General features: G+C 40.4%; 4 protein-coding genes across 4 annotated transcripts in view; 1 reads left to right on the forward strand and 3 right to left on the reverse strand.

Annotated features, from left to right (window-relative positions):
* The window catches only part of LOC149650483 (protein regulator of cytokinesis 1-like), a 144,556-nt gene that overhangs the window by 46,929 nt on the left and 71,691 nt on the right, over positions 1-25,936 (forward strand). The gene's annotated exons all lie outside the window — the stretch shown is intronic.
* LOC149650485 (DNA (cytosine-5)-methyltransferase 1.S-like) overlaps positions 1-25,936 on the reverse strand; it is a 179,041-nt gene that overhangs the window by 28,377 nt on the left and 124,728 nt on the right. The gene's annotated exons all lie outside the window — the stretch shown is intronic.
* The window catches only part of LOC149650492 (DNA (cytosine-5)-methyltransferase 1.S-like), a 120,572-nt gene continuing 112,048 nt past the window's right edge, over positions 17,413-25,936 (reverse strand). The window contains exons 3-4 of the mRNA XM_089849302.1: positions 19,151-19,333; positions 17,413-17,683 (exon numbers count right to left, since the gene is read on the reverse strand). Of these exons, the coding sequence (XP_089705428.1) occupies positions 17,507-17,683; positions 19,151-19,219 (246 nt within the window). The 5' untranslated portion in view covers positions 19,220-19,333 and the 3' untranslated portion in view covers positions 17,413-17,506. The remainder of the gene's footprint in view (positions 17,684-19,150; positions 19,334-25,936) is intronic.
* Positions 23,930-25,259, reverse strand: LOC149650493 (uncharacterized). Its single transcript, XM_089849301.1, has 2 exons — positions 25,149-25,259; positions 23,930-24,322 (listed from the first exon to the last, which is right to left on the reverse strand). Exons 1-2 carry the CDS (start codon positions 25,240-25,242, stop codon positions 24,030-24,032), a joined length of 387 nt encoding a protein of 128 aa, XP_089705427.1. The 5' UTR covers positions 25,243-25,259; the 3' UTR covers positions 23,930-24,029.

Below are 25,936 nucleotides of genomic sequence, written 5' to 3' on the forward strand. Positions count from 1 at the left end.
GGCTTTAATATTTCATAAATTTTAACTTAAGAAACCTTTCCATATCTGGGTAAATAAGTTTGTAAGTAGTCGTCTTAACTCGGAGAGGTAATATTTTGGTTTTCCCAACTTGTTTTAAACATACTTTAACAGGAAAGGAAACCAGACGATGAGGATTGATACAAATTACACGGCAGGAGGCGAGGCTACTTGTTACTACATTATGTCCGCCAAGTAGCCTGGCCTCCCTGGTTCAAATAGTATCAATCCTCCAAACCTGAATTAACTACGCACATCGACAATTTCCGTTATGTCTATTAGCATAAGTTCGTAAGATATGTTGGCCATAAGTTTGTCTTAAAGTGACTGACGTAGGTGATAGATTCTGACATAAGTCTAGTATGTAAGGTCCCCATAAGTATGAGTCCACAATTAGGTCCTATACCACCGGCATTGTACTCGTATCAACATTTTGAAAATTTGGCGGGTACGATAAAAGCGCCTTCTATAATTCCTAGGCTGTTTGCTTATACCGGAAGTTAGGATAGGACTTTCAACTTTTTCACCAATTGGGGAATGGCGGCGGGTACCGTTTAGTGGCCGCCGCCAATTTTAAACCTGCCTACGATTCATTCTTTTAGACTAAGACATGCCCAATACGAAATTCGATTACGTCAGCTCCGCTTTGTGGTACCTCCCGAGTCCGACAGGGGGCGATGAAATTCCCTTACCTGATTCCTTCATTAGGGGCACTTGCTAATGACTTAAATTGACTTTGTTTCTGAATTATGGGGACCTTACATAATAGACTTATGATTCTGGGTAAAGCGAAACCTGGTGAGAAGCTGTCCAAGGCTAAGTACAGACTACATGGACTGCAAAATTAACCACCGATTGTAGTCAATTCTCGCTTAAAGGGAGGGTGAAGTGGAAAATGTAGTGATTTTTTATCGATTCTTCTAATTATAAGGCCATTCTGCGAAGTGAAACATTCAGGAAATATCTCCGAATGATTTTAAAATTCAAATGAGATTCAGATTTTAAGGATAATTTGAAAAAAGGACCTCCGACCAATCGCGTAACGCCCTGCCTTCCTGTTAACAAAATCTCGCTCTAAATTTCAGTCGGCATGGATCGTGCCACGAGAATTTTGTTAACAAGAAGGCAGAGTGTTACGCGATTGGTCAGAGGTCCTTATTTCAAATATCCATAAAATCTCAATCTAATTTGAATTTTAAAATCATTCGGAGATATTTTCTGGACGTTTCACTACGCAGATAGGTTGCAACGGTTTAGGGCTACTGTTGCAGACGACAGTGTACGGAAGCCTAAAATTTTAAACCTCTGGTTTATGCTCAGTCCACTGCCGTCTTGTAACTACCTCGACCCCACACATCTAGCTATTTCCGGTTGCCACCCTTCCCCCTTTTGCGGAAAGGAGTTAGCATCCCAGGAATAAAGAGAAATTTTCTATTATCTCAACGCAGTCGCATTCACAGTCAGTTAAAATGTAGTCGTCACCGTTGCTGAACAGCGTGGTTCAGACACTTCTTTTATGATTTATGTTTAATTTATGTTAATAAAAGTTCAAAGAGTTTTTTATCTATCGCAATGTCTTCTAATTTAAAATAAGGTTAAAAGTTAGTCTCCAACCAAGGACCTCCGAAAGCGGCACATCCAAGAAAGAACCTGGTTAATATGTTTTTAACACTTAGCGTTGTGACTACGGTCCTCCTTTATAAGGATTGACTGAACGCCTTGTTAACGGACGTCGATTCCGTTACAAGGTCTTATAATTAGTAGAAGAATCGAAAAAAACAAATCACTTGATTTTCCACTTCACCCTCCCTTTAATGCGTTCTCGAACTAGCTCGAGCTGTCTCTAGCATTACGAGGTATAGGTAGTGTCATACTCATGGAAGGAACCCATCTAACAATCTAATGTCTATTATGTAGTTAATGAGCAGGGAGGCCAGTCAGAAATTTATAGGAAAAATAGGAATTTTTTCCCGGTATTATAGGATTTTATAGGAGAAAAAAAAACACGTGTTTTTATAGGACTAAAATGCTCATATATAATACAATTTTGGGGCTTAAACTATGTTGAAAAATCTCAAAAAAGGGTGGGGGGGGGGGAATCAATTGGATTTTCCTTTGAAAATTCAGAGGAACTTAATTAAAATATAATATATAAAAAATCCTAAGCGAGCCTTTGAAGCAATTTCGGTGTCTATTCAAATGTGATCTCGATAAAACAGCTAAATTTTGATGATTTTGCTGCTAAACTATACGAAAACTTGGAGCAAGTGAAAAATATAGGATACTATAGGACTTTTCACGAAATTATAGGATAATATAGGACTGGTTCAAAAATATAGTATTTTATAGGAATGATTGGACCGCCGGGCTCCCTGAATGAGTATGATTTCATTTAATTACCAAAACCAAAAAAAGTTACGGCACTTTCATCATTTACTCACCTTAAAACGGGAATATTGTCCCGAGTTAAATCGATTTAGGCCACTGAAGCCTTGACATGGGGGGCCCCCGCAGAGTAGTTGAACCTCTCCTTTAGATGGCAAACTACGGCCCATCTTATCTACTTTCTGGCCCTGAAATTAAACACTTAGGATATTAGTAAGGTTACATTTAGTTGCTGAACTAAGACAGGGTTCGTACAAAACTTTTGGAATGAAATTCCCTGACTTTTCCAGGTTTTCCCTGGCTAAATTCCACAAATTTCCCTGACCTTTTGCAATAACGTACATGGCGAACATATTTGAAAACAAATCTAAATTCACTCTAATCATTTTTGCACGGGTTGTTATTGTTATAAAAATTAGCCAATTAATTCGTTAAATTTAATTTAACTTAAGTAAACCATAAATAACCGGAGCTAATTTGAGGCTGTGGTCAAATCTCAGACAACACATTTTCAGGTCACCCTGATACTGTTATCCAGAGTTCAAATTTCCATCCAATATATATTTTCAGGCCCATTTTAAATTTCCCTGACATTTTAGGCCCATTTTAAATTTCCCTGACATTTTAGGCCCATTTTAAATTTCCCTGACATTTTAGGCCCATTTTAAATTTCTCTGACTTTTCCAGATCGTGTACGAACCCCGTAAGAAGACATACATCCAGAATAGCCTTAAGTAAGTGATTGCAGTCTTCCGTGAAGACGTTACAGTTGGGAAAATTAGCTTTAAAAGCGTTGGCAGCCATTTCGTCTTTTTCTATTGCCCATTTAGCTTCAGCAATGCCAGCTTGATGAAGACCTTCAGTCAGTCCTATAAATGCACGTTAATTACTATACATGGCATACTGCAATATAGATTTTTAACGCCCCTGTTTGAGGATTCAGGCCCGTAGCCAGAAAGGTTTCGTTGAGGGGGCAGTGGCCTTCAATAAGGGGGCAGTGGCTTTCAATAAGGGGGCAGTGGCTTTCAATAAGGGGGCAGTGGCTTTCAATAAGGGGGCAGTGGCATTCAATAAGGGGGCAGTGGCTTTCAATAAGGGGGCATGACAAACTCGATCTACATTAAGTTTTCCAATGTATTTGTTGCACCAAAATGAATAAGAAACATTTTCACTCTTAAGAGATTTTCTAAAGGTATTTACTTTATAGAAACAATTCTAGACATTTTTAAGGATTGCTCTAGAGTTTTCTGTGATAAGAGATGATGCGAGGAGAAACTTTCATTACTCTTTCAATACTTATCTCCAGAAATTTTACCCATTAAAATAAAATTCCCTGACTTTGCTGAAATTTTTAAAATTCCCAGACTTTTCCAGGTTTTCCCTGCTTGACTCGGCTCGAGTGGAGTAGAATTAGCGCTGGCTCGACAAGAGCTCGACTCGGCTCGAGTGGAGTAGAATTAGCGCTGGCTCGACAAGAGCTCGACTCGGCTCGAGTGGAGTAGAATTAGCACTGGCTCGACAAGAGCTCGACTCGGCTCGAGTGGAGTAGAATTAGCACTGGCTCGACAAGAGCTCGACTCGGCTCGAGTGGAGTAGAATTAGCACTGGCTCGACAAGAGCTCGACTCGGCTCGAGTGGAGTAGAATTAGCACTGGCTCGACAAGAGCTCGACTCGGCTCGAGTGGAGTAGAATTAGCACTGGCTCGACAAGAGCTCGACTCGGCTCGAGTGGAGTAGAATTAGCACTGGCTCGACAAGAGCTCGACTCGGCTCGAGTGGAGTAGAATTAGCACTGGCTCGACAAGAGCTCGACTCGGCTCGAGTGGAGTAGAATTAGCACTGGCTCGACAAGAGCTCGACTCGGCTCGAGTGGAGTAGAATTAGCACTGGCTCGACAAGAGCTCGACTCGGCTCGAGTGGAGTAGAATTAGCACTGGCTCGACAAGAGCTCGACTCGGCTCGAGTGGAGTAGAATTAGCACTGGCTCGACAAGAGCTCGACTCGGCTCGAGTGGAGTAGAATTAGCACTGGCTCGACAAGAGCTCGACTCGGCTCGAGTGGAGTAGAATTAGCACTGGCTCGACAAGAGCTCGACTCGGCTCGAGTGGAGTAGAATTAGCACTGGCTCGACAAGAGCTCGACTCGGCTCGAGTGGAGTAGAATTAGCACTGGCTCGACAAGAGCTCGACTCGGCTCGAGTGGAGTAGAATTAGCACTGGGTCGACAAGAGCTCGACTCGGCTCGAGTGGAGTAGAATTAGCACTGGCTCGACAAGAGCTCGACTCGGCTCGAGTGGAGTAGAATTAGCACTGGCTCGACAAGAGCTCGACTCGGCTCGAGTGGAGTAGAATTAGCACTGGCTCGACAAGAGCTCGACTCGGCTCGAGTGGAGTAGAATTAGCACTGGCTCGACAAGAGCTCGACTCGGCTCGAGTGGAGTAGAATTAGCACTGGCTCGACAAGAGCTCGACTCGGCTCGAGTGGAGTAGAATTAGCACTGGCTCGACAAGAGCTCGACTCGGCTCGAGTGGAGTAGAATTAGCACTGGCTCGACAAGAGCTCGACTCGGCTCGAGTGGAGTAGAATTAGCACTGGCTCGACAAGAGCTCGACTCGGCTCGAGTGGAGTAGAATTAGCACTGGCTCGACAAGAGCTCGACTCGGCTCGAGTGGAGTAGAATTAGCACTGGCTCGACAAGAGCTCGACTCGGCTCGAGTGGAGTAGAATTAGCACTGGCTCGACAAGAGCTCGACTCGGCTCGAGTGGAGTAGAATTAGCACTGGCTCGACAAGAGCTCGACTCGGCTCGAGTGGAGTAGAATTAGCACTGGCTCGACAAGAGCTCGACTCGGCTCGAGTGGAGTAGAATTAGCACTGGCTCGACAAGAGCTCGACTCGGCTCGAGTGGAGTAGAATTAGCACTGGCTCGACAAGAGCTCGACTCGGCTCGAGTGGAGTAGAATTAGCACTGGCTCGACAAGAGCTCGACTCGGCTCGAGTGGAGTAGAATTAGCACTGGCTCGACAAGAGCTCGACTCGGCTCGAGTGGAGTAGAATTAGCACTGGCTCGACAAGAGCTCGACTCGGCTCGAGTGGAGTAGAATTAGCACTGGCTCGACAAGAGCTCGACTCGGCTCGAGTGGAGTAGAATTAGCACTGGCTCGACAAGAGCTCGACTCGGCTCGAGTGGAGTAGAATTAGCACTGGCTCGACAAGAGCTCGACTCGGCTCGAGTGGAGTAGAATTAGCACTGGCTCGACAAGAGCTCGACTCGGCTCGAGTGGAGTAGAATTAGCACTGGCTCGACAAGAGCTCGACTCGGCTCGAGTGGAGTAGAATTAGCACTGGCTCGACAAGAGCTCGACTCGGCTCGAGTGGAGTAGAATTAGCACTGGCTCGACAAGAGCTCGACTCGGCTCGAGTGGAGTAGAATTAGCACTGGCTCGACAAGAGCTCGACTCGGCTCGAGTGGAGTAGAATTAGCACTGGCTCGACAAGAGCTCGACTCGGCTCGAGTGGAGTAGAATTAGCACTGGCTCGACAAGAGCTCGACTCGGCTCGAGTGGAGTAGAATTAGCACTGGCTCGACAAGAGCTCGACTCGGCTCGAGTGGAGTAGAATTAGCACTGGCTCGACAAGAGCTCGACTCGGCTCGAGTGGAGTAGAATTAGCACTGGCTCGACAAGAGCTCGACTCGGCTCGAGTGGAGTAGAATTAGCACTGGCTCGACAAGAGCTCGACTCGGCTCGAGTGGAGTAGAATTAGCACTGGCTCGACAAGAGCTCGACTCGGCTCGAGTGGAGTAGAATTAGCACTGGCTCGACAAGAGCTCGACTCGGCTCGAGTGGAGTAGAAACACAGGGTTATTGATTCTCGTTTAACATTTGAAAATGAAACAATATTTTTATATTGAAAAGAAAACTTACAATGAATGCCTATACGAGGTTTTTCTGTTTAAATTTGTTAATAAACAATTCTAAATCTAGATTTCTAGTCAGATCTTTTTCGTAGGCTTGCAAAGTTAAGTTTCACGTGAGCACGATATGACGTAGCTAGTCGTTGAAGTGAAACACGCGAGTAGAGCGGGAAGAGCTAGCCTCGCGAGTCGCTGTTGAGGCTCCAAATGTTACCCTGACAATAAAATATTTTGGAAGACAAAACCAGGAACTTAACGATGAAGACATAAAGCTAAGAATTCTAGTATACCAGGGATTCAAATAAAGGGTGAAGAAAAAACATTTAAGTGAATCAAAGATATATCTCAAGGATAAAGACCTCGAGTTAAAAAAATCACATAAATACTAAATAGTTTTAATATTTGCGTATACCAAAATAGAAGTGGGGCATTTTGAAAATTTTAAGGGCGCATTTAGGGGCAAAGTTAAATATTATTTGAGGGGAAGGATATTTTTTTGAGAAGGCGTTTCCCCCCTGGTGCCCCCCCGTGGCCACGGGCCTGTGAGGATTACTAAAAGTTAATTACCTCCGCATCCAGAAAAAATGTCAAGCGTAACTAACTTCTCCGCAATAGTAGGATATGCCTTCTCTTCATAGAAATTAATGGATTTCTGCGAAGTCTTCCCCGATTCAAGCGCACCATTTTGGTTACTGGAGCTTTTTACCTGTAAAATGGAGAAATTACAAAATGATTGATTCGGAGTATTCTAAAAACTATCGATCTAGATAGATTGCTCTCTGATTTAAAACGTGATTGGCATGATATCCGCTCGCAACTGACGCGTATAAAAAGATAGATCGGAATGCATCACACACTAAACGCTGCCATATTGTCCGAGGGGTCCGACATTCCCAAAAACAACGTACGGGATTTCGCGATTTCACCGAAGATTTTGGAATTTCCTCTTTGATTTCGTAATCTCGACAAAGATATCAGGATTTCTTCTTTGATTTCGTAATCTCGACAAAGATATCAGGATTTCTTCTTTTATTTCGCCAAGATTTCGTGATTTCTTCCTCGATTTCGCCATTTCACGAAGATTTCGTGATTTCTTCCTTGATTTCGCCAAACATGTCGGAATTTCCTCTTTGATTTCGTAATCTCGACAAAGATATCAGGATTTCTTCTTTTATTTCGCCAAGATTTCGTGATTTCTTCCTCGATTTCGCCATTTCACGAAGATTTCGTGATTTCTTCCTTGATTTCGCCGAAGATGTCGGAATGTCCTCTTTAATTTCGTAATTTCGACAAAGATTTCGTGATTTTGCGTGAAAGATTTTGCTAGAAGCGTACGGGATTTCGTGTAAATGTCGGACCCCTCGGTATTGGCAGAATGAAAAACTACCCCAGAAATTACGAGTATAGTATTTCCGAAGCAGTCTACGAACAATTTTGCTACTTTCTGTCGGATTATATAACGTGGCCTCGGGGACAATCGTAAGACAGATTTATTATTGTTGAATCGCTCGTGAGATTGTAATCGCGCTCAGTGCAAGAGGAATAACTGTTGCTAGACATGCATGTAGAAATACAGGGATTCTAGATGTTAAGCGAGATGAGGAAAATGTAGAAGCAGGGTTCGTAAGATATTTTTACATTGAAAATCCGTGACTTTTCCAGGTTATCCCTGACCAAATTTTCGCAATATCCCCGACCATTTTAAGGTATTTACCAGAACCCACTTTTACACCTGGCTCATATTTAGCATTGCTCGAAGCATGGATTGATATACCAAACGAAATCCCTGACATATCCCTGACTTTTTAGGATGTTAAAATCCCTGACTTTTTCCCCTATTTTCCATATCCCTGACTTATCCAGGTTTTCCAGGTTCCGTACGAACCCTGAGAAGCGTTATCGGCGTGTCACACACAGTAGGGTCTAAAGGATTTCTAGTTTTTAGTACCATTCAAGCTCAAATCAAGGATGATGGGGGGGGAATAGGCGCGCTAACTGTGGAACGGCTTAGGTCCGGTGGGACGCAAAAAAATGGGGAGGAATACTCCGAATACGACTTCAATTTGTCCTTGAAAGGGGGAAAACAAGACGGCGCTCGTTAAAATAGCCCCCTGCCACAGGCGCGAAGGGAAATAGGTGAATAATGAAAAGGCTCGAGCTGCCCCTTAAAACATCTAGTATCCCTGACCTGACCTACCTTAGAAACCAGAAGAGAAGATGTCAGACAGATCAGAAATTTGGACACAAAAACGTAGACAGGATAGATAAAAATAGACTAGACAGAAACAGAGATAGAGCCAGGACAGAGTCAACACTCTGTCTAAAAAAGTAAGGGTGGGCGAATACTCGTCTATAACGAATAATTCGATCGAATATCGAGACGAATAACCGTCTCGGTATTTTGTTTCTACCCATTTTTACTATTCGAACGAATATCGAATACTGACTTTACTATTCGATAAATATTCGACAACCAATTTCGCAAAGGGCCAAGGCCTAACTCCACTATTTTAAGTACCAAGATGCGTACAAAATGTCAAATATTAACACCTAAAAATTACTTTCGCTAAAAGCATAGTCATTTTCATTTCCGAATAAATATTTTGTAATAAATGGGTACTAATATTAGTACTGTTATTTGCCAATAGTAGGCCTTGATATTCGACAAGTATTCGCGAATAATAGGCCTAATATTCGACGAGTATTCGATAAGGCTATATTTTCGTATGCTTAAAAAAAAAGTATAGCGCACGTCTCCATAAAATGATAAGCGAAATATTTTTCTTACTTTTTTTCTGGAACCCATTTTTTGGCTTTACTGGGTGGTTCGCTAAATTGTTTACTCTTCGAGTCATACTGCTGTTCAAAGTAGAACCTGTCAGGGCCACCATTCGTATAGCTTTCAATAGACTCGTTTAAATTGTCGACGAAGACAACGTAACATTTTCCTTCGACTAAGTTGAAATCTACCGTCGTCTCTGCAAATATTATTGATAACGTCAAATTCAATCGTGAAAATTATGTTGAAAATAATAGATAAAAATAGCGTACCTTCATCACTCCAATAAAGGAGATTGTTATCGCTTTCATAAGCACCCATCATCCCCTTATGAGTGTCTTCGGGTCTAAAAAAACAAATACAATGGTTACTACGAGGAGGATTTCTATCACTTTTCAGCGAGGGGTCGGTCATTCATGAAATACCGTACGCTACCCGTGAAATCCAATTTAAGAAATACGAAATCAAGGCTGATTTCGAAATCAAATAAAAAATCCGAAATCAGCAACGAAATCACAAAATCAACAAAGAAATCACGAATTCGAAGCGAAATCACAAAATCAGTAAGGAAATCGTGAAATCCATTACAAAATTCACGAAATCCAAGATCAAAAGAAATCACGAAATCATCGGGAAAATCTCAAAATCCGAGGAAATCACGCGAAAAACCTCAAAACTCAAATAAATCAAAGGAAATATCGCAAAATCCGTCGAAAACACGGTAAAAATAGCAAAATCCGACGAAATCACGGGAAAAATCTCAAAATTCGATGAAATCCATTGGATTTTATCGAATTCTGAAATCAAAAAAAAAATCCGACGAAATCACGGTAAAAATAGCAAAATCCGACGAAATCACGGGAAAAATCTCAAAATTCGATGAAATCCATTGGATTTTATCGAATTCTGAAATCAAAAAAAATCCGACGAAATCAAAAAAAATCCGACGAAATCAAAAAAATCCGACGAAATCAAAAAAATCCGACGAAATCAAACAAAATCCGACGAAATCAAAAAAAATCCGACGAAATCAAACGAAATCCGATGAAATCAAACGAAATCCGATGAAATCAAATTGGATTTCGAAATCCCGTACACTTTTTCCAAAACGTCCGACCCCTCGCTTTTCAGTCAAGTTATAGCGAGCCAAGACGCAATTCTACGCAAAACGCAGCGGTGTTCTAGCGATTCCGCTCCAGGGTTGCCATGGAGTTTTCAGAACCAAATTCCCTGACTTTTCCAGGTTTTCCCTGACCTTTTTCTGAGTTTTCCCCTGACCTTTCAAGGCCGAAAGTGTGAATGTTTACAGCACGTTTTAAGTGCTTATAATTAAATAAACTCGATCTACATTAAGTCTTCCAATGTACTTGTTGCACCAAAATGAATAAGAAACATTATTACTATAAAGGCTCGTTTTCATAGAAGCTAGAAAATTCGAAATCGCTCAGGCTTCGCGAGCTTGAATACGCGCGGTAACTTTTTCGAACGTTTCCGCTTTCGCTCGAAATGTTCACGCAACTCGCGCCTATGAAAACGAGCCTTAACAGTCTAAGAGATTTTTTTAAAGACATTTACTTTATAAAAACAATTTTCTGTGTTAAGAGAGGATGAGGAGAAACTTTCATAACTCTTTCAATAAAGACTTATCACCCAGAAAATTTACCTACTAAAATAAAACTCCCTGACTTTTCCAGGTTTTCCCTGACCCGTGGCAACCCTGCGCTCACGCTAAGGGGTTAATTTGCAATTTTGCTATTCTTAATTATCATTCGCGAGATAACTTGTACACAATAATATTTAAAATATATCGACAATCTTGACGCTTCTGTTCATCTATCACATGATCAATTTCGAATCTTGACATTCTTAAAGCGGGACTCGGCTGTGGTTTATTTTAAACAAATGATACTAGACGCTACCATAGTCGAGGGACGGAGTTGACTGTCTCGCAAATGTAGTTTTAGCTACCTCCTCGAGGGAGAGTTCCGATTGGTTCCCGCCTATGGCGAGGCTAAATTGGTGTGTAGAAGATAGCCAGCCTGTTGGGGGTACTACAAGTAGCGGTGGTCTCGGAATTTCGCTCGCGCTAAGGGGTCAATTATAATTTTGACGTTCATAATTAAAATTCCCGTTACAACTCAAGAAAATCCAAAAAATAATATCGACAAGTTCGACACTTTTATCAAGTTGTCACGCGAGTTAATTACAATTAAAAATTGAAAAATTCTTATTTGAAAACCTAATTACTTTATCAGCACTCCCACAGAATTACGTTGACACTAACCCTTTATCACACGCAATACCTCGATAGAAAATGTAGAGAACTGTCCCCAATATTCCCTTATTAACATTAGTTTCAACGAGGCTATTAAGAAAATTGTTCATAAAAATATATTTCCACTGATAGGCCTTTCTGAAGAAAACGAAAACAACTCGGGCTAAAAAGTTAAGTGCAATGGTGTTCCTTACAGCAAATGTCGGCTAATGTTCCTAACATTCTGACTGATCTTCAACACACAATTCTTACCTTGCCAGGAGCCAATCAGAACTAGTCCATGAGGGCGGAGCTTAGAGAGCCTGTCAACTTCACCCCTCGATTATGGGAGCATCTAGTGGCATTTTTTTAAACTAAACCACAGCTTTAACACAAATTTTCAGATTCCCTGACTTTTCCAGGTTTTAACTGACCTTTTACTACAAGTTTCCCTGTAATTGTTTATTGTTCTAAATTTAAGAAGGGCTTAACAGTTTCGTTTAAACCCGTGGCAACACTGCTTGAGTCAGTTTATTAACAAAATTCTCGTGGAACGTTCCATGCCTCGCGCTACGATTATCACGTCGCGCGCGAATTTTATCAAATCTCGCGCTAAATTTCATTCGGCATGGAAATTCCCACGAGAATTTTGTTAATAAAAAGGCAGGGCGTTACGCCATTGGTCGGAGGACCTTCTTTAAAATTATTCTTAAAATCTGAACCTAATTTGAATTTTAAAATCATTCGGAGCTGGTATTTCCTGAATGTTTCACTATGCAGACTGGTCTTATAATTAGTAGAAGAATCAATAAAAAATCACTTGATTTTCTACTTCACCCTCCCTTTAACTGCTTTCTTAAAGGCCGGATTTTCTGCTAGAGGGTTCTCCTGGTACAGAAAATGACTCGCGACCGAGTAATAGGGCTGTTCGATACTACTCGATGCCAACTTGGTATCGAGTACTTCAGTCTTTCGATACCGGTATCGAGTACCGTTTTTGGGATCCGATACTGGTATCGAGTACTTTCGAAAAATCCGAAGCATCGAGTACTTTATCCCCCTATCTTTTCCCCCTGGAATCGAAGGAACGTTTATTTTTGAAACTTGCGGCCAATCATTTGCTTTATATTTTAACACGTGAATTTTTCCCTCGTCGACCTAGTTTAGTCTCTATACTCCATCCCTAGAGTAGACTGACGTCAGACGTAGCTTCTTCAACCATAGCCCATTCGATCGCGCACAAAACGACGCAAGCTGCTCGTGCTATAGAATCCCGTTCAAAGAGTTGGATTTACATATATAAGCGCGACTTTTGAAGAAAATTCGTAGTAACCGAAAATTAATATTAAGTTCTATAGGAGGAGGTATGTTTTTTGGCCAGTTCCTTCGTCCTATTGATACAAACGACCTGAAATTTAACTTGGACGCGTTTCGACGTGTTTTATTATACTCAAAAGGATTCTAGCTTTCTAGAGTGGATATTGTTTTATAAAAATTATTTTCCAAAGTCAAAATGATGTCCAGAAATTTTACTCTGAGGTGTGATGCAATCTATTCTATTATATTCCAAAGGATTCAAGCTTTCGTACCGAACTTAAAAGGCGTACAGAAAATTTATGTGAATAGCTCTAACTAAATTAAAATCACATCTTAAAAATTAGATTAAATAAATTTAAATTAAATGTTAAAATATTGCAGCAATGGTTTTCCGAGAAAAAAAACTAATTACAAAGCTTATTATAATTAAATACGCAAAATCTATCATAGGTGGCGCTTTAAAAAAAAGTACTCGATACTTTGGGTATCGAGTATTTTTTTCTCCGATACCGATACCCGGTATCGAATACAATATTCAGTACTCGATACCGGTATCGATACCAAAAATCTTCGATACTCCCAGCCCTACCGAGTAACAATAGAGAAGCGAGTCGTCTAAAAAATACGGTTCTCCTGGTACAGAAAATCGAGGGATAGGGGTTCGGCTATAGATTTGGATTCAGCGGAGTATTTTCTTTCAAAATCATATTTTTCAAAATCATATTTTTCCATCTCAGTTTTAAAATAATGGGAAAGAGTTTCAGTAACATCCGAACTAGCACATTCGTGCAAGTAGTTTTTTTCTGAACCATCTAGCGTTAGTTGGTTTCATGAACATTCCATGGCAAAGTCTTATACGAAACAGTTTCTAATGAAACGATGGAGCACTACTAAAATATTTCGAACCAATATCGTTAAAGCCGTACATTTGGGTAAAACTTCTAGTTTTACTGTTAAAAATCTCCCTCTCCCAGAGAGCTATATGGTTCCTAGAAACGTTTGGACATCCCAAAGAAATACTCTATTATGTGACTCTAAGGGTAAGCAAATTTTCTAGTGTCTACATTCTCTTAAAACTCCCCAACCCCTGAGGGGGTTGTACTAGTAAAGGTGAAAATCATCACTATACTCCCGAGAATATAGAAAAATTATCCAACTTCTTCAAGTCACGAGGTTTCACTTCTGTTAAAAATCTACCTTCCAAATATCCAGTTCGAAGAAGTAGTAAAATCAATGTTGTAAATTTTAAGAATATAACGGGACTTTAGAGGTTGCCGCCCCCTTTTCGGAGAGTTGTTCTGCCAAGGCTACGGAGCGCGTTCGACGACAGGGAATGTCAGCCACTAACTAAAGGCCGCCGACAGGTTATGGCAGCGCTCACAGAAATACCTCTCGTAAATCCCGTATATATAACAAGGACTGCGCCAAGCTCGGGACCCATTTAGTGGTATTTCTAGAAGATTTTTGTCATTGCACTGAAAGAGCATCTCCCAAAATTTCTGGGGTCCCCGCTACGAACAATTGTAGAAACCCATTAGCGACCGTGCCATATAACTTTAAACCCCCGCGGGCGGTACCGATACTGTTTTGACCCATTAATGTCACCCTCCTTTTTTACCTCGACAACTTTTCCCCGTATATCTTTTGTAATGAACGTATAGACTATAGGGAGCTACAGTGCGAGAGAAAAGCCATGTGACGTGACGTCATTTCTGGGGCCTTAAATTGTATTGCCAAAGCTGATGACTTCCAATATGGTTGCCAAAGCCAAGGTAGGAGATAAGAGGGTGTGACGTCATGACAATATTCCTAGTAGCACTCTACTGGTTTTCTGTTCTTAGACCTTTGGCACGGGTAAAATTTCAACTGACTTTCTTGTTCTTCGCGAAGTGGTCTCACAAAACTTAGGACTGCTGAACAGATTACTTTGAAAATTAATTCCAAAGTGTACGTATATGTTTATTGCTCGGGTTTCTGTACCCGTCCCGAAGAACCGTACTTTAGGAAATATTGGGCGCCCAAGTTTAGGGGCGAAAAGGGGGTTCCAAAATTTTAACGTGACTATACCATATCTCAATTTTCTGCACCGGTAGAACCCCTATCCCTCGATTTTCTGTACCAGGAGAACCGTATTTTTTAGACGACTCGCTTCTCTATTTTTACTCGGTCGCGAGTCATTTTCTGTACCAGGAGATCCCTCTAGCAGAAAATCCGGCCTTTAACCGAGGCTACTGAGCGAAATATTCGGCTGCTTAAATAGCTCCGATATCATTGGCTAGCTTCCACTACGCGCGCTTCCGGAGAAAAACCGGAAAGAAGAGTAAATAAGATTTTCGTTCACGTGGTGGCCGCAGAGCGTCGCATATAATTGGGAAGCCGGCGGCGCGGGAGAAAACGCTGGAGTATAAAAATGAATTGGCTGAGTAACTTATAGGGAGCTAACATATTAACTCATGCCAGAGCCCACTTTTCACACCTGGCTCAAATTTAGCATTGCTCGAAGCATGGTTTGACATACCAAACGAAATCCCGGTATTATCCCATTGGACCGAATCCTACTGTATATATTCATTTATGTGATATTATGTTAGATAAGCTTGTCAAACCCTAATGATCCCCCGGAAATACGCAAAGTTGTAATGTGATTCAAAAAATTTCATATGTTAGGTACTAATCAAAACACTTATTTTGAAAGTATTACATTGTACTGTGATAGAAAAGTAGAAAAAATACTTTACTAAACGCACTATAAATGAGATAAAGACAAATATATTGTTATCAAGTAAATGTATTACTTCTAAAACAAACTGCCTTACTTTATTTCAAAAAAAACCCAACCTCAAGGCAAAAAGTAAGCTTTCTCCACTGCTTTCTCCTATTGGCATTTTCATTCATTTTGAAGTTCCCGCCACAAAATTTTCCCCCTAAGAACGACATCTAGCGGCGGCAGATCACTACGGCCATTGCCAATATCAGAAAAAAAACCGAGGATCACCTATAGGCCTTTATTAATACAAGTCGGCTATGCCCAGAAACAAGCTATCGCTTTAAATTGGCCAATCAGAGATAGGCAGAGAACCGATAGAAATTTTTGAAGGTGCGCCACCATACCGTGAGAAACCGAACTACAGAGTATAGACGACGATTTCCGTCCTTCTTTCGCCCCAGTAGATTGATATTGAAAGTTATCGTTCAATTAAGAGTTAAAAATGGATAGTTCTGTCCAGTGTAATTTAGTATATCGGGAAACTAGTGACAAGAAAAGCCAGATTAAGGCAAAACTAAAGGTATTCAAGCAGATTTTTCGCCAAATTCGAGTGACTCGTTAAGCCTCGGTCATAGTAAACTGAAGAAGTCTAATATAAAGACACTACCAGAAGGATCAACAATAGCAGACGAACCTTCGAAGAAAATAGTTTCTTGTATTCATCCGCGGTTTCCCGCCAAAAAAAGCGGATATTCAGTGGCGCGAAAAAACCGATAAAGTGACGTCTCGCGAAATAGCTAAGAATACGTACTTCCCCTATTTTCTTCTGCCTATATTTTATAAAGTGCCCTACAATTTCACAAATCGTCCAATAAAGTCCTATATTTTTGTGATTTCAAAGTAATTGTTTATGATCCCAGCTGTATGATGTTTTAAACGCAGAATTAGTGATATCTCATTTCGTGAGACCAAAAAATCGCGGACCTCGCTTCGCTCGCTCAGGAAGTTTTATCTTCAATTCTCAAAATTTGAATTTATACGATTTTTAAGGTTTTTATGTGAAATGATAAGAATTACTTTGCATTCTGAGCTGAACTCCAAAATAACGCAATTGAATTTCGTGTCTGACCTTTCATTTAAATATCTAAGCCCAAAGATTGAAGTCAATTATAGCACAGACCTTTAAAATATATTCAATTATAAAAAAGAGTTTTGAAAATCTGTCATCTCTCAAAACATCTCTTCCTACCCGACCCTTTTAAATTGCTTGATTTAGTCATTATCATTCACTTTTAAGTCTCTTTTTGCTTACAGTTTCATTTAATTAATAGTCACTGCAAATCTAAATCTGTCTGTGTGAGACCTTCAGTATTTGTTTAGATCTAGGTGCGATGTAACGCTTATTTATAGTGTTTTACGCTCTCAATAAAATAAAATTATCCACACTCTAAATCAAATCATTTATGAGTCCTGTATAACCCTATAATTTAATTAATCTGGTCCTGTATAATCCTATAATTTGATTAATCTGGTGTTGTATAATAGTATAATTTGATTAATCTGGTCCGAATAATCCATTAATTTGATTAATCTGGTGTTGTATAATAGTATAATTTGATTAATCTGGTGTTGTGTAATACTATAATTTAATTAATCTGGTCCTGTATAATCCTATAATTTGATTAATCTGGTCCGAATAATCCTTTAATTTGATTAATCTGGTGTTGTATAATACTATAATTTGATTAATCTGGTGTTGTATAATACTATAATTTGATTAATCTGGTCTTGTATAATCCTATAATTTGATTAACCTGGTCCTGTTTAATCCTATAATTTGAATAATCTGGTCCTGTATAATCCTATAATTTGATTAATCTGGTCCTGTATAATCATATAACTTGATTAATCTGGTCCTGCATTATCCTATAATTTGATTAATCTGGTCCTGCATTATCCTATAATTTGATTAATCTGGTCCTGTATAATCCTTTAATTTGAAATTTCTTTAAATCCCTGACTTATCCAGGTTCCGTACGAACCCTGATTAGGCGCCTTACTTCAGATACTTTTTGTCCAGTAGTATTTTCAAAACACCATAGTAAAAGTTTAGCTGAGCTTTAACCATAACTTACCGATAGAATTTGTTGACTCTCAACATTTTCGCTTGGAGAGTTTCTCGGCCGTTTTTAATTGCCTTCTCAAATATTTCCGCGATGACAGCTATTTTGAATGGCTGTTGGCTTTCCGAATTAGAGCCCTTGGAGCTCTTTCTGTAATACTCGGGGTACCTGTCTTCGTCAATTTCCTTAAAGAGTAAAATTATATTTAGCCAAGTGTCCGAGCGTAGCGAATAGGACTCGAGCAGTTCAGGTTCGTGCCACGCCAAGCCGAGTGCTGCCCTCTACATTAATTACGAAGAGCGATTTTTTTTCATTATAAGCCGTGACAGGCAAAGTTCCGTTGTAAATAATCAGTGAAAAAAAAATCAACATTCAGTCTCCCCTTACCTTCGGATTATTACGCTTTCGACTTATTATTTTCAACCCGAGCTAAGCCGGTGCCGTTTCAGGGTTGCCATGGAATTTTGAGAACCAAATTCCCTGACTAATTTTCCAGGTTTTCCCCCACCTTTTCTGAGATTTTTCCCCATACCTTTTTAGGCCGAAAGTGTGAATGTTTACAGCTTATAATTAAATAAACTCTATCTACATTAAGTTTTCCAATGTATTTGTTGCACCAAAATGACTAAGATACCTTTTATATAAAACTATAAATAACAGTCTGAGAGATTTTTTGAGAGAGTATTTACTTTATAAAAACCATTCTAGACATTTTTAAGGATTGCTCTAGAGTTTTCTGTGTTAAGAGAGGATGAGGAGAAACTTTCATTACTCTTTCAAAAAGACTTATCACCAAGAACTTTTACCCACTAAAATCAAATTCCCTGACTGCTGATTTTTTTTTAAATTCCCTGACTTCTCCAGGTTTTCCCTGACCCGTGGCAACCCTGTGTTTCTACTCTACATGAGTCGATTCGAACTATTGTCGAGCCAGCGCTAGTTCTACTCCACTCGAGCCGAATCGAGCTACTGTCGAGCCAGCGCTAATTCTACTCCACTCGAGCCGAATCGAGCTACTGTCGAGCCAGCGCTAATTCTACTCCACTCGAGCCGAGTCGAGCTTTTGTCGAGCCAGTGCTAATTCTACTCCACTCGAGCCGAATCGAGCTACTGTCGAGCCAGCGCTAATTCTACTCCACTCGAGCCGAATCGAGCAATTCAAGCTACTGTCAAGCCAGCGCTAATTCAATAGCATAACCCTGCGCGAGTACTCCTTAAGCCTAGGTTCGAATAAGACTCAAAAGCCAAAGTTCAAGGCCTTTCTGGTGCACGTAGAGTTTTGGAAAACGAAATATCTCAAGCCTAGAGCTATAGCTAATGAAACACAACCAGTTTGAGATTTATTATCTTTTTTAGAGGGGCAACAATAGTTAGGGGCAACAATAGTCTAAAAATGTACGCGAAGTAACGCGAAGATGCTTTTGAAGTTGTAAACGAATAACTAATCTGAAGATGAAACATTACTCGGATGAATATATTTTGACTAGTGAAAAGGCTAGAGACAATCAAGACTCGGCTAGACACTCCAAGCCGAAATTTTTTAAAAGCTCTTACTCGGTCGCACCCCCTATCATTCTACTCTCGGAAAGGTTCGCGTGGCCCAGCTGTTTAAGTGTCTTAGACCAGGCAAACAAATTAAATAGCGTAATTACCGAAAGATCCTTTAACTTCTCAATCTTCGGAGGTTCTGGCGTATAGTTAAACGTGTAAACATCTGACATTAGGTAAACGCAATCGCCCACCCTGTATTCAATGTTCTCCCATTTAATACTTTCGAAGTAGGAGACATCAGCTTTCGGCCCAGACGTCCTAGCTCCCCATCGTGGAACAAAAAACTAAAAAATAAAAAAAAAGAAGTCGTGAATTTCCTCTAGGAAAGCAGGGATAGATTTAATTTTAGAAGTAGGAATGGATAACGGTTAGTATTTACTTCACTCCGACTCATAACCCGGTATAGAGCCCCTCCCTCCAACATGTAAAGAAAAGATTAAATTATCTTATTGGCTCACCTAAACAGGGTTCATACAACTTTCCCTGAGATTTCCAGGTTTTTCCCCATATACTTCCCAGAGTTTTCCCGTATATGGAGTATCCTATGGAGCAAATGTTAACGAACGAGGTGGGGGGGGGGGCAAAGAGGACTATTACATAATCAAAGGACATCCCCGTATCTCTAGTAGAACCAGTGTTCTGAGCCTCCAAAGTTTAGTGTAATGTTAATCCTATGGAGGGGATGTTTACGAACATTTTGCTTAATTACTCGGTCCCTGATTGACGCAACTTTCCCTGAATTTTACTAAAAAATTCGAAATTTCCTTGAGGTTTTTGTCAACTATTTATTTCCCTGATTTTTCCAGGTTTGAATGAAGCATGTTAAGCCACGTTTGGATGACGTTACTGACGGGTACGGCGAAAGATACGTAATTCCTTTTTACCTCTGTCGCTATGCGCTATGACCCGCCTTTTCTTTCATACCCCCCCCCTTTCCCGAGGACTTTGACGCCGCGTCCAGATTACTCTGTTCTCCATTCCAAATTAAATCTATCCCCGGGAAAAGATTTTGGTTCTTATACTGGTTTAAGGGAGAAAAAATGGCCAAAGAACATTTTGTTAAATCGATATGGCTTAGTAAAACAAGACGAAAATCATCAACAATTCTTACCAAAACCACTATCCGTTAATTTTATACAAATTTTCATAGTTCCCTTCTGGACACGTACTCAGTGTTTTTCGCGAGACATCAGCGCCAATTCCCTGCAGCGCAAGTTTTCAAAATGAAACAAACTAAGTTTCTTTGAACCACGTGCCTCATCTCGGACACTTTCACCCGCCTGATGATTCCTTCTGTACAGTCCATTTTAAAAAAAGTTCTTACTTGAACAAAATTATATAGATATAAAAACAAAAAGCACACTTTATTAATAATTCCCTGCCTTTGGTTGTTGACGGCATGTAAACTAAACTGAGACACAAAGTACCACCTACAGGAACTAATCAATCAGGGAAGAGCTTTTTGACGTCACAGAAAGTGTGAATGTTTACAGCACGTTTTAAGCGCTTATAATTAAATAAACTCGATCTACATTAAGTTTTCCAATGTATTTGTTGCACCAAAATGACTAAGAAACATTTTAACTATAAATAACAGTCTAAGAGATTTGTTTAGAGAGCATTTACTTTATAAAAACAATTCTAGACAGCATTTTTAAGGATTGCTCTAGAGTTTTCTGTGTTAAGAGAGGATGGGGAGAGACTTTCATTACTCTTTCAATAAAGACTTATCCCCAGAAATTTTACCCACTAAAATCAAATTCCCTGACTGTTCGGCCCATTTTTAAATTCCCTGACCTTCCAGGTTTTCCCTGACCCGTGGCAACCCAGCGCAGGTTTATAGAAAGTAGTACATGATGCTGGCGATCCAAACGTTCATTTTTGGTACTTTACGAGCTTGTTCACGGCTTGTTCCCTGTGCCACGGTCGGGAAGGTAATCTTCCGCAGAGGGTGGGGGGTCGACACTATTCTGGGATAAAGGTAATCATACGCAGAGGGACCCTCAACACTATTCCAGCATAAAGGAGTTAGGGCTTCTCATATTACACGGCGCCAGCAATTTTCAATGCACGAAGTGTACTTTTTTGCTTTCATATCTATATAATTTTGGTAACAAACATCTACCGATAAAATGCCATAATGGACGTAGTAAATTTACCTGACACATAAGAACCCCTAAAGCATTACCTAGTGGTTACCCGCGGATTCTATTTAATGTTTCGTTAAGGGTTAACTTTCACACCTTATATAAAGTGTTTCGAAAGAATCGAAAGTTTTGTTATTTTATTTTGTTTAATCATTACATAAATTTATAACATATGTTCCATAAGTATGACACTACCTAAACTTCATAAGTATGACACTACCTAAACTTCATAAGTATGACACTACCTAAACTTCATAAGTATGACACTACCTAAACTTCATAAGTATGACACTACCTAAACTTCATAATGTTTGAGACTTAATGAGAGCTAGTTCGAGAACTGACTACACTAGGTTTTGCAGGACTTCCATCTTCCTATTTATTCTGTACTAAGCCTTTGACAGCATCTCACCAGACGTCGCTTTAGGAGAATCCACAATGTTTCACCCACGTCACTTCATGACAAACTCTCAGTAATCAGTGACAAACTTATGGGACCTAACTTATGAACTTATGCCATTATCAATCTATAGGGAGCTAACAGTTCTGACCCTGAAACGTCACACCCTTAATTCTATCTCTTACTGGAGTTTCATCCCCCCTAATGGTTGGAAACAGTATTCTAGGCGCAACAATTCCAAAACAGTGAGGGGCTGCGTGACGTCAGACTATCTCTTCCTTCCAGCCAGTTGTTAGCTCCCTATAGATCCCTTGCCGAAATAATTACATACGGTTTTAAGAGGTCTATTCTCTAGAAAAAAACGTTGAGTTTTAGACGCCCCAAAGACCACATAAAAAGGTACTCTGAAGCTGTGTAGGAGGTTATGGAGACGTTATACAGAGCGACGTATTCAGAAACATTTAGGATGTATCATTGTAAGACGTCTTGACTAGGTGTACAATGAGACGTCTTTAACAGGGCATACTTTAAGAACATGGAGGAAAGTCTTTATTTAGCCCAGCGCTTCTCAAACTTTTTAACCTTGCGGACCGGTTTTTTTCTCAACTATGTATGACGGACCATACCAGCCGCATGTCCGCGGACCGGTGCCGGTCCACGGACCACAGTTTGAGAAGCGCTGATTTAGCCTACTTAAGGACTACTTACATTGAGAATACCCATAATCGTGCTGTAGTAAGCTCAATAGTGGTGTCCACCTGGGAAGGTGCTAAATGAGATCTTGTACTGGTCATGCTAAGAAAGGTCTTTGACGTATTCATCTAATTGAGCTCGTGATGTACCTGTTCGCGAAAAGGCATATTTGCAGCGGTGTATACTTCGTCTAACATGAAGCACACTCAAAAAGCTCTTGGTGTAGCGTTCTAAGTCAGGTCCGAATTCCGAACAGCAGGAGATGTCTAATAGATGCCGTCTAAATGGCGTCTAATATAGAGTACACCCAAAAAGGTCTTAATGAAGCGTTCTAAGTCAGGTCCGAATACCGACCAGCTGAAGATGTCTAATAGATGCCGTCTAAATGACGTCTAATATAGAGTACCCCCAAAGAGGTCTTAATGAAGCGTTCTAAGTCAGGTCCGAATACCGACCAGCTGAAGATGTCTAATAGATGCCGTCTAAATGACGTCTAATATAGAGTACCCCCAAACAGGTCTTAATGAAGCGTTCTAAATCAGGTCCGAATACCGACCAGCTAGAGATGTCTGATAGATGCCGTCTAAATGACGTCTGATATAGAGTACCCCCAAACAGGTCTTAATGAAGCGTTCTAAGTCAGGTCCGAATACCGACCAGCTGAAGATGTCTAATAGATGCCGTCTAAATGACGTCTAATATAGAGTACCCCCAAAGAGGTCTTAATGAAGCGTTCTAAGTCAGGTCCGAATACCGACCAGCTAGAGATGTCTGATAGATGCCGTCTAAATGACGTCTAATATAGAGTACCCCCAAAGAGGACTTAATGAAGCGTTCTAAGTCAGGTCCGAATACCGACCAGCTAGAGATGTCTGATAGATGCCGTCTAAATGACGTCTAATATAGAGTACCCCCAAAGAGGTCTTAATGAAGCGTTCTAAGTCAGGTCCGAATACCGACCAGCTAGAGATGTCTGATAGATGCCGTCTAAATGACGTCTAATATAGAGTACCCCCAAAGAGGTCTTAATGAAGCGTTCTAAGTCAGGTCCGAATACCGACCAGCTAGAGATGTCTGATAGATGCCGTCTAAATGACGTCTAATATAGAGTACCCCCAAAGAGGTCTTAATGAAGCGTTCTAAGTCAGGTCCGAATACCGACCAGCTAGAGATGTCTGATAGATGCCGTCTAAATGACGTCTAATATAGAGTACCCCCAAAGAGGTCTTAATGAAGCGTTCTAAGTCAGGTCCGAATACCGACCAGCTAGAGATGTCTGATAGATGCCGTCTAAATGACGTCTAATATAGAGTACCCCCAAAGAGGTCTTAATGAAGCGTTCTAAGTCAGGTCCGAATACCGACCAGCTAGAGATGTCTGATAGATGCCGTCTAAATGACGTCTAATATAGAGTACACCCAAAACGTTCTTAATGTAGCGTACTAAGGTCAGGACCTGACCACATAGGCTGTCTAAATTACATCGAATATAGAGTACGCATTTACCATTGCCCGCAAATTGTACGAATCTCAGGATATATCACATCCAGACATTAGAATACCCTAAAAGCTCTAAACACGTGACGGGCTAACGGACTTAACGAGTTCAAATTTTAGGGTCACCGAGAAATATTTAAATTTCAAGGCCATAGTCGACACTATGTGCCCTTAACTGTTATTAAACACAGAATACGTTTACATTCCCTTTTTTATTTATTTTTTGTTTTACACTTAGTTTTGTCTACACTTGGATATTATTGTCGTTTTTTTCGTCGTTTTCCTCATCATTTTCGTCGTTTTCCTGATCATTTCCGTCTTTTTTGGGTGTATCTTCTTTTTCGATCAACTGCTCTTGTTCCTGGGCATCCTGGGTTCCATCGTCCTCGTCGTCGTTTTTTTGCCGTTTTTCGGTTTTCTTTTCGCCTTTTCGAAGACTGTGTCGAATATTCGCGCACTTCTTATTGATAATGCGATTTATGTCACTTCTTGTAATCGTCCTCCCCTTTTTCCATCCGAATTGCCTTGTTACTAGAACTGGAATAATGTAAGTCCAATTAAATTTTGAAGAATGATTCACTTCACTGGTTTGGACAATTGCGCAACATGTTAAGATAGGTCATATCCCACTAGTTACTGAGAGGTAGTCCTGAAATGACGTAGACTAAAGGTCATAACTCTTAGAGAGAGACCTTGTAACACTTAGCAGAATCGAAAATGAGATGGAACTCGTTAACTAAAGTAATGCGTCGGACTACCTGTCAGTAATTATTAACCAGTTCAAACTATTGCAAGTGGCAGACGTCTCTAATCTTACATATATTTCAGTACGTTGTCATTACCGAATGTGACCAACATCAGTAACACTAAAGGGTTGGTTTTAGAAGGCAGGGTTCATTTTAGAAAAATGTTCATAAACATAGGTTTAACATTGAAGGCTCCTAACTCTGGTACTATTAAAGATACGAGCATGTCCTTGAAGTATGTTATAGTCATCTTTGTCACCGTTTCTAACGATACTAAGTACTTGGGGTTACAGGGGTTAATTAAGCATATAATGATCCTTAACTTTCGGGATACTTAATATATGGGGGCAAACCTGGAAATACCAGCGGAGACATTCAAGGGAAACATTCTGGAAATATGAGATATTGGTTTTCTAAAGATTGTATGAACCTGTAAAGTGGTCTTGTTGAATTCCCCAACGTTTGCCCGATGATCTCTAGTCTTTTACAACCGTGATACTTTAGTTTTATCATTAACTTCTAAGCATCGTTCAAATTGAAATGCCCAAAAACAACAAACAAAAGGACAACGGTGGGTAGATTTTAAAATTATGGTTATTAAAATAGTGAGCCCTTACGATGAATCACGTCAAGATGTTCTTTAGGCAAGCCCTTCCTTTCCGTGGTGCCCAATGCCGTCATTTGGGCAAGTTCATCTTCCGTATGCAGCATTCTTAACAACTCATGGATCATGCGGCTTTCACTTTCCAGATGAGTTTCTAAATTTTTTTGGCGACGTCTGACACGAATACATTGTTCGTTAGAACCACATTGCACGGCTTTCAGTTAGCTAGAACCCTTCCAACTTTTGACCCAGCGGGGCTTCGAAAATCGGCACGGTCGCTTGGTTTTCAGTTCGCTAGAACTCTTTTCGATGGAAGTCGGCCTTTAAGGGCCGTAGAATGAGGGGGTCGAACTAGCGACAGAAACGGATCGAAGGAATAAGTAAAAGAGGCAAAAAGATGGGGTGAACATAGAGGAATGACGAGGGAACGGATTTTGTGGACAAGCACCGCTCTCTTATATGGTATTTTTAGAAAACGAAAGCGGTATAGAGATGCTATCAGATGTGACGTCACCGCCTATGCCAAACATAATGGGTCTGTCTTTGGTCAATGCCTACGTAATCAATAATAATTACGTAGGCATTGCTTTGGTAGTTGGCAGTCATGTTTGGTACAGTTTTTTCTCTGTGAACGAGTAGTATGAGCATGAGTGACGTCACATTAGTCTTTTTGAAATAACTCTTTTCTCTGATCGAAATTGACAAAGCTCGTAATTAAAGGGACTGTAAAAGAAGGCATCGGCGGATGGGGAGAAATTATTAGAGATACGTCACAGGCACCTCGTGACACCGATATTCACA

Source organism: Phalangium opilio, unplaced genomic scaffold, assembly GCF_054372755.1.
Source record: "Phalangium opilio isolate 3A_F unplaced genomic scaffold, DU_Popi_V2 ptg000087l_1, whole genome shotgun sequence".
Lineage (NCBI taxonomy): Eukaryota > Metazoa > Arthropoda > Arachnida > Opiliones > Phalangiidae > Phalangium > Phalangium opilio.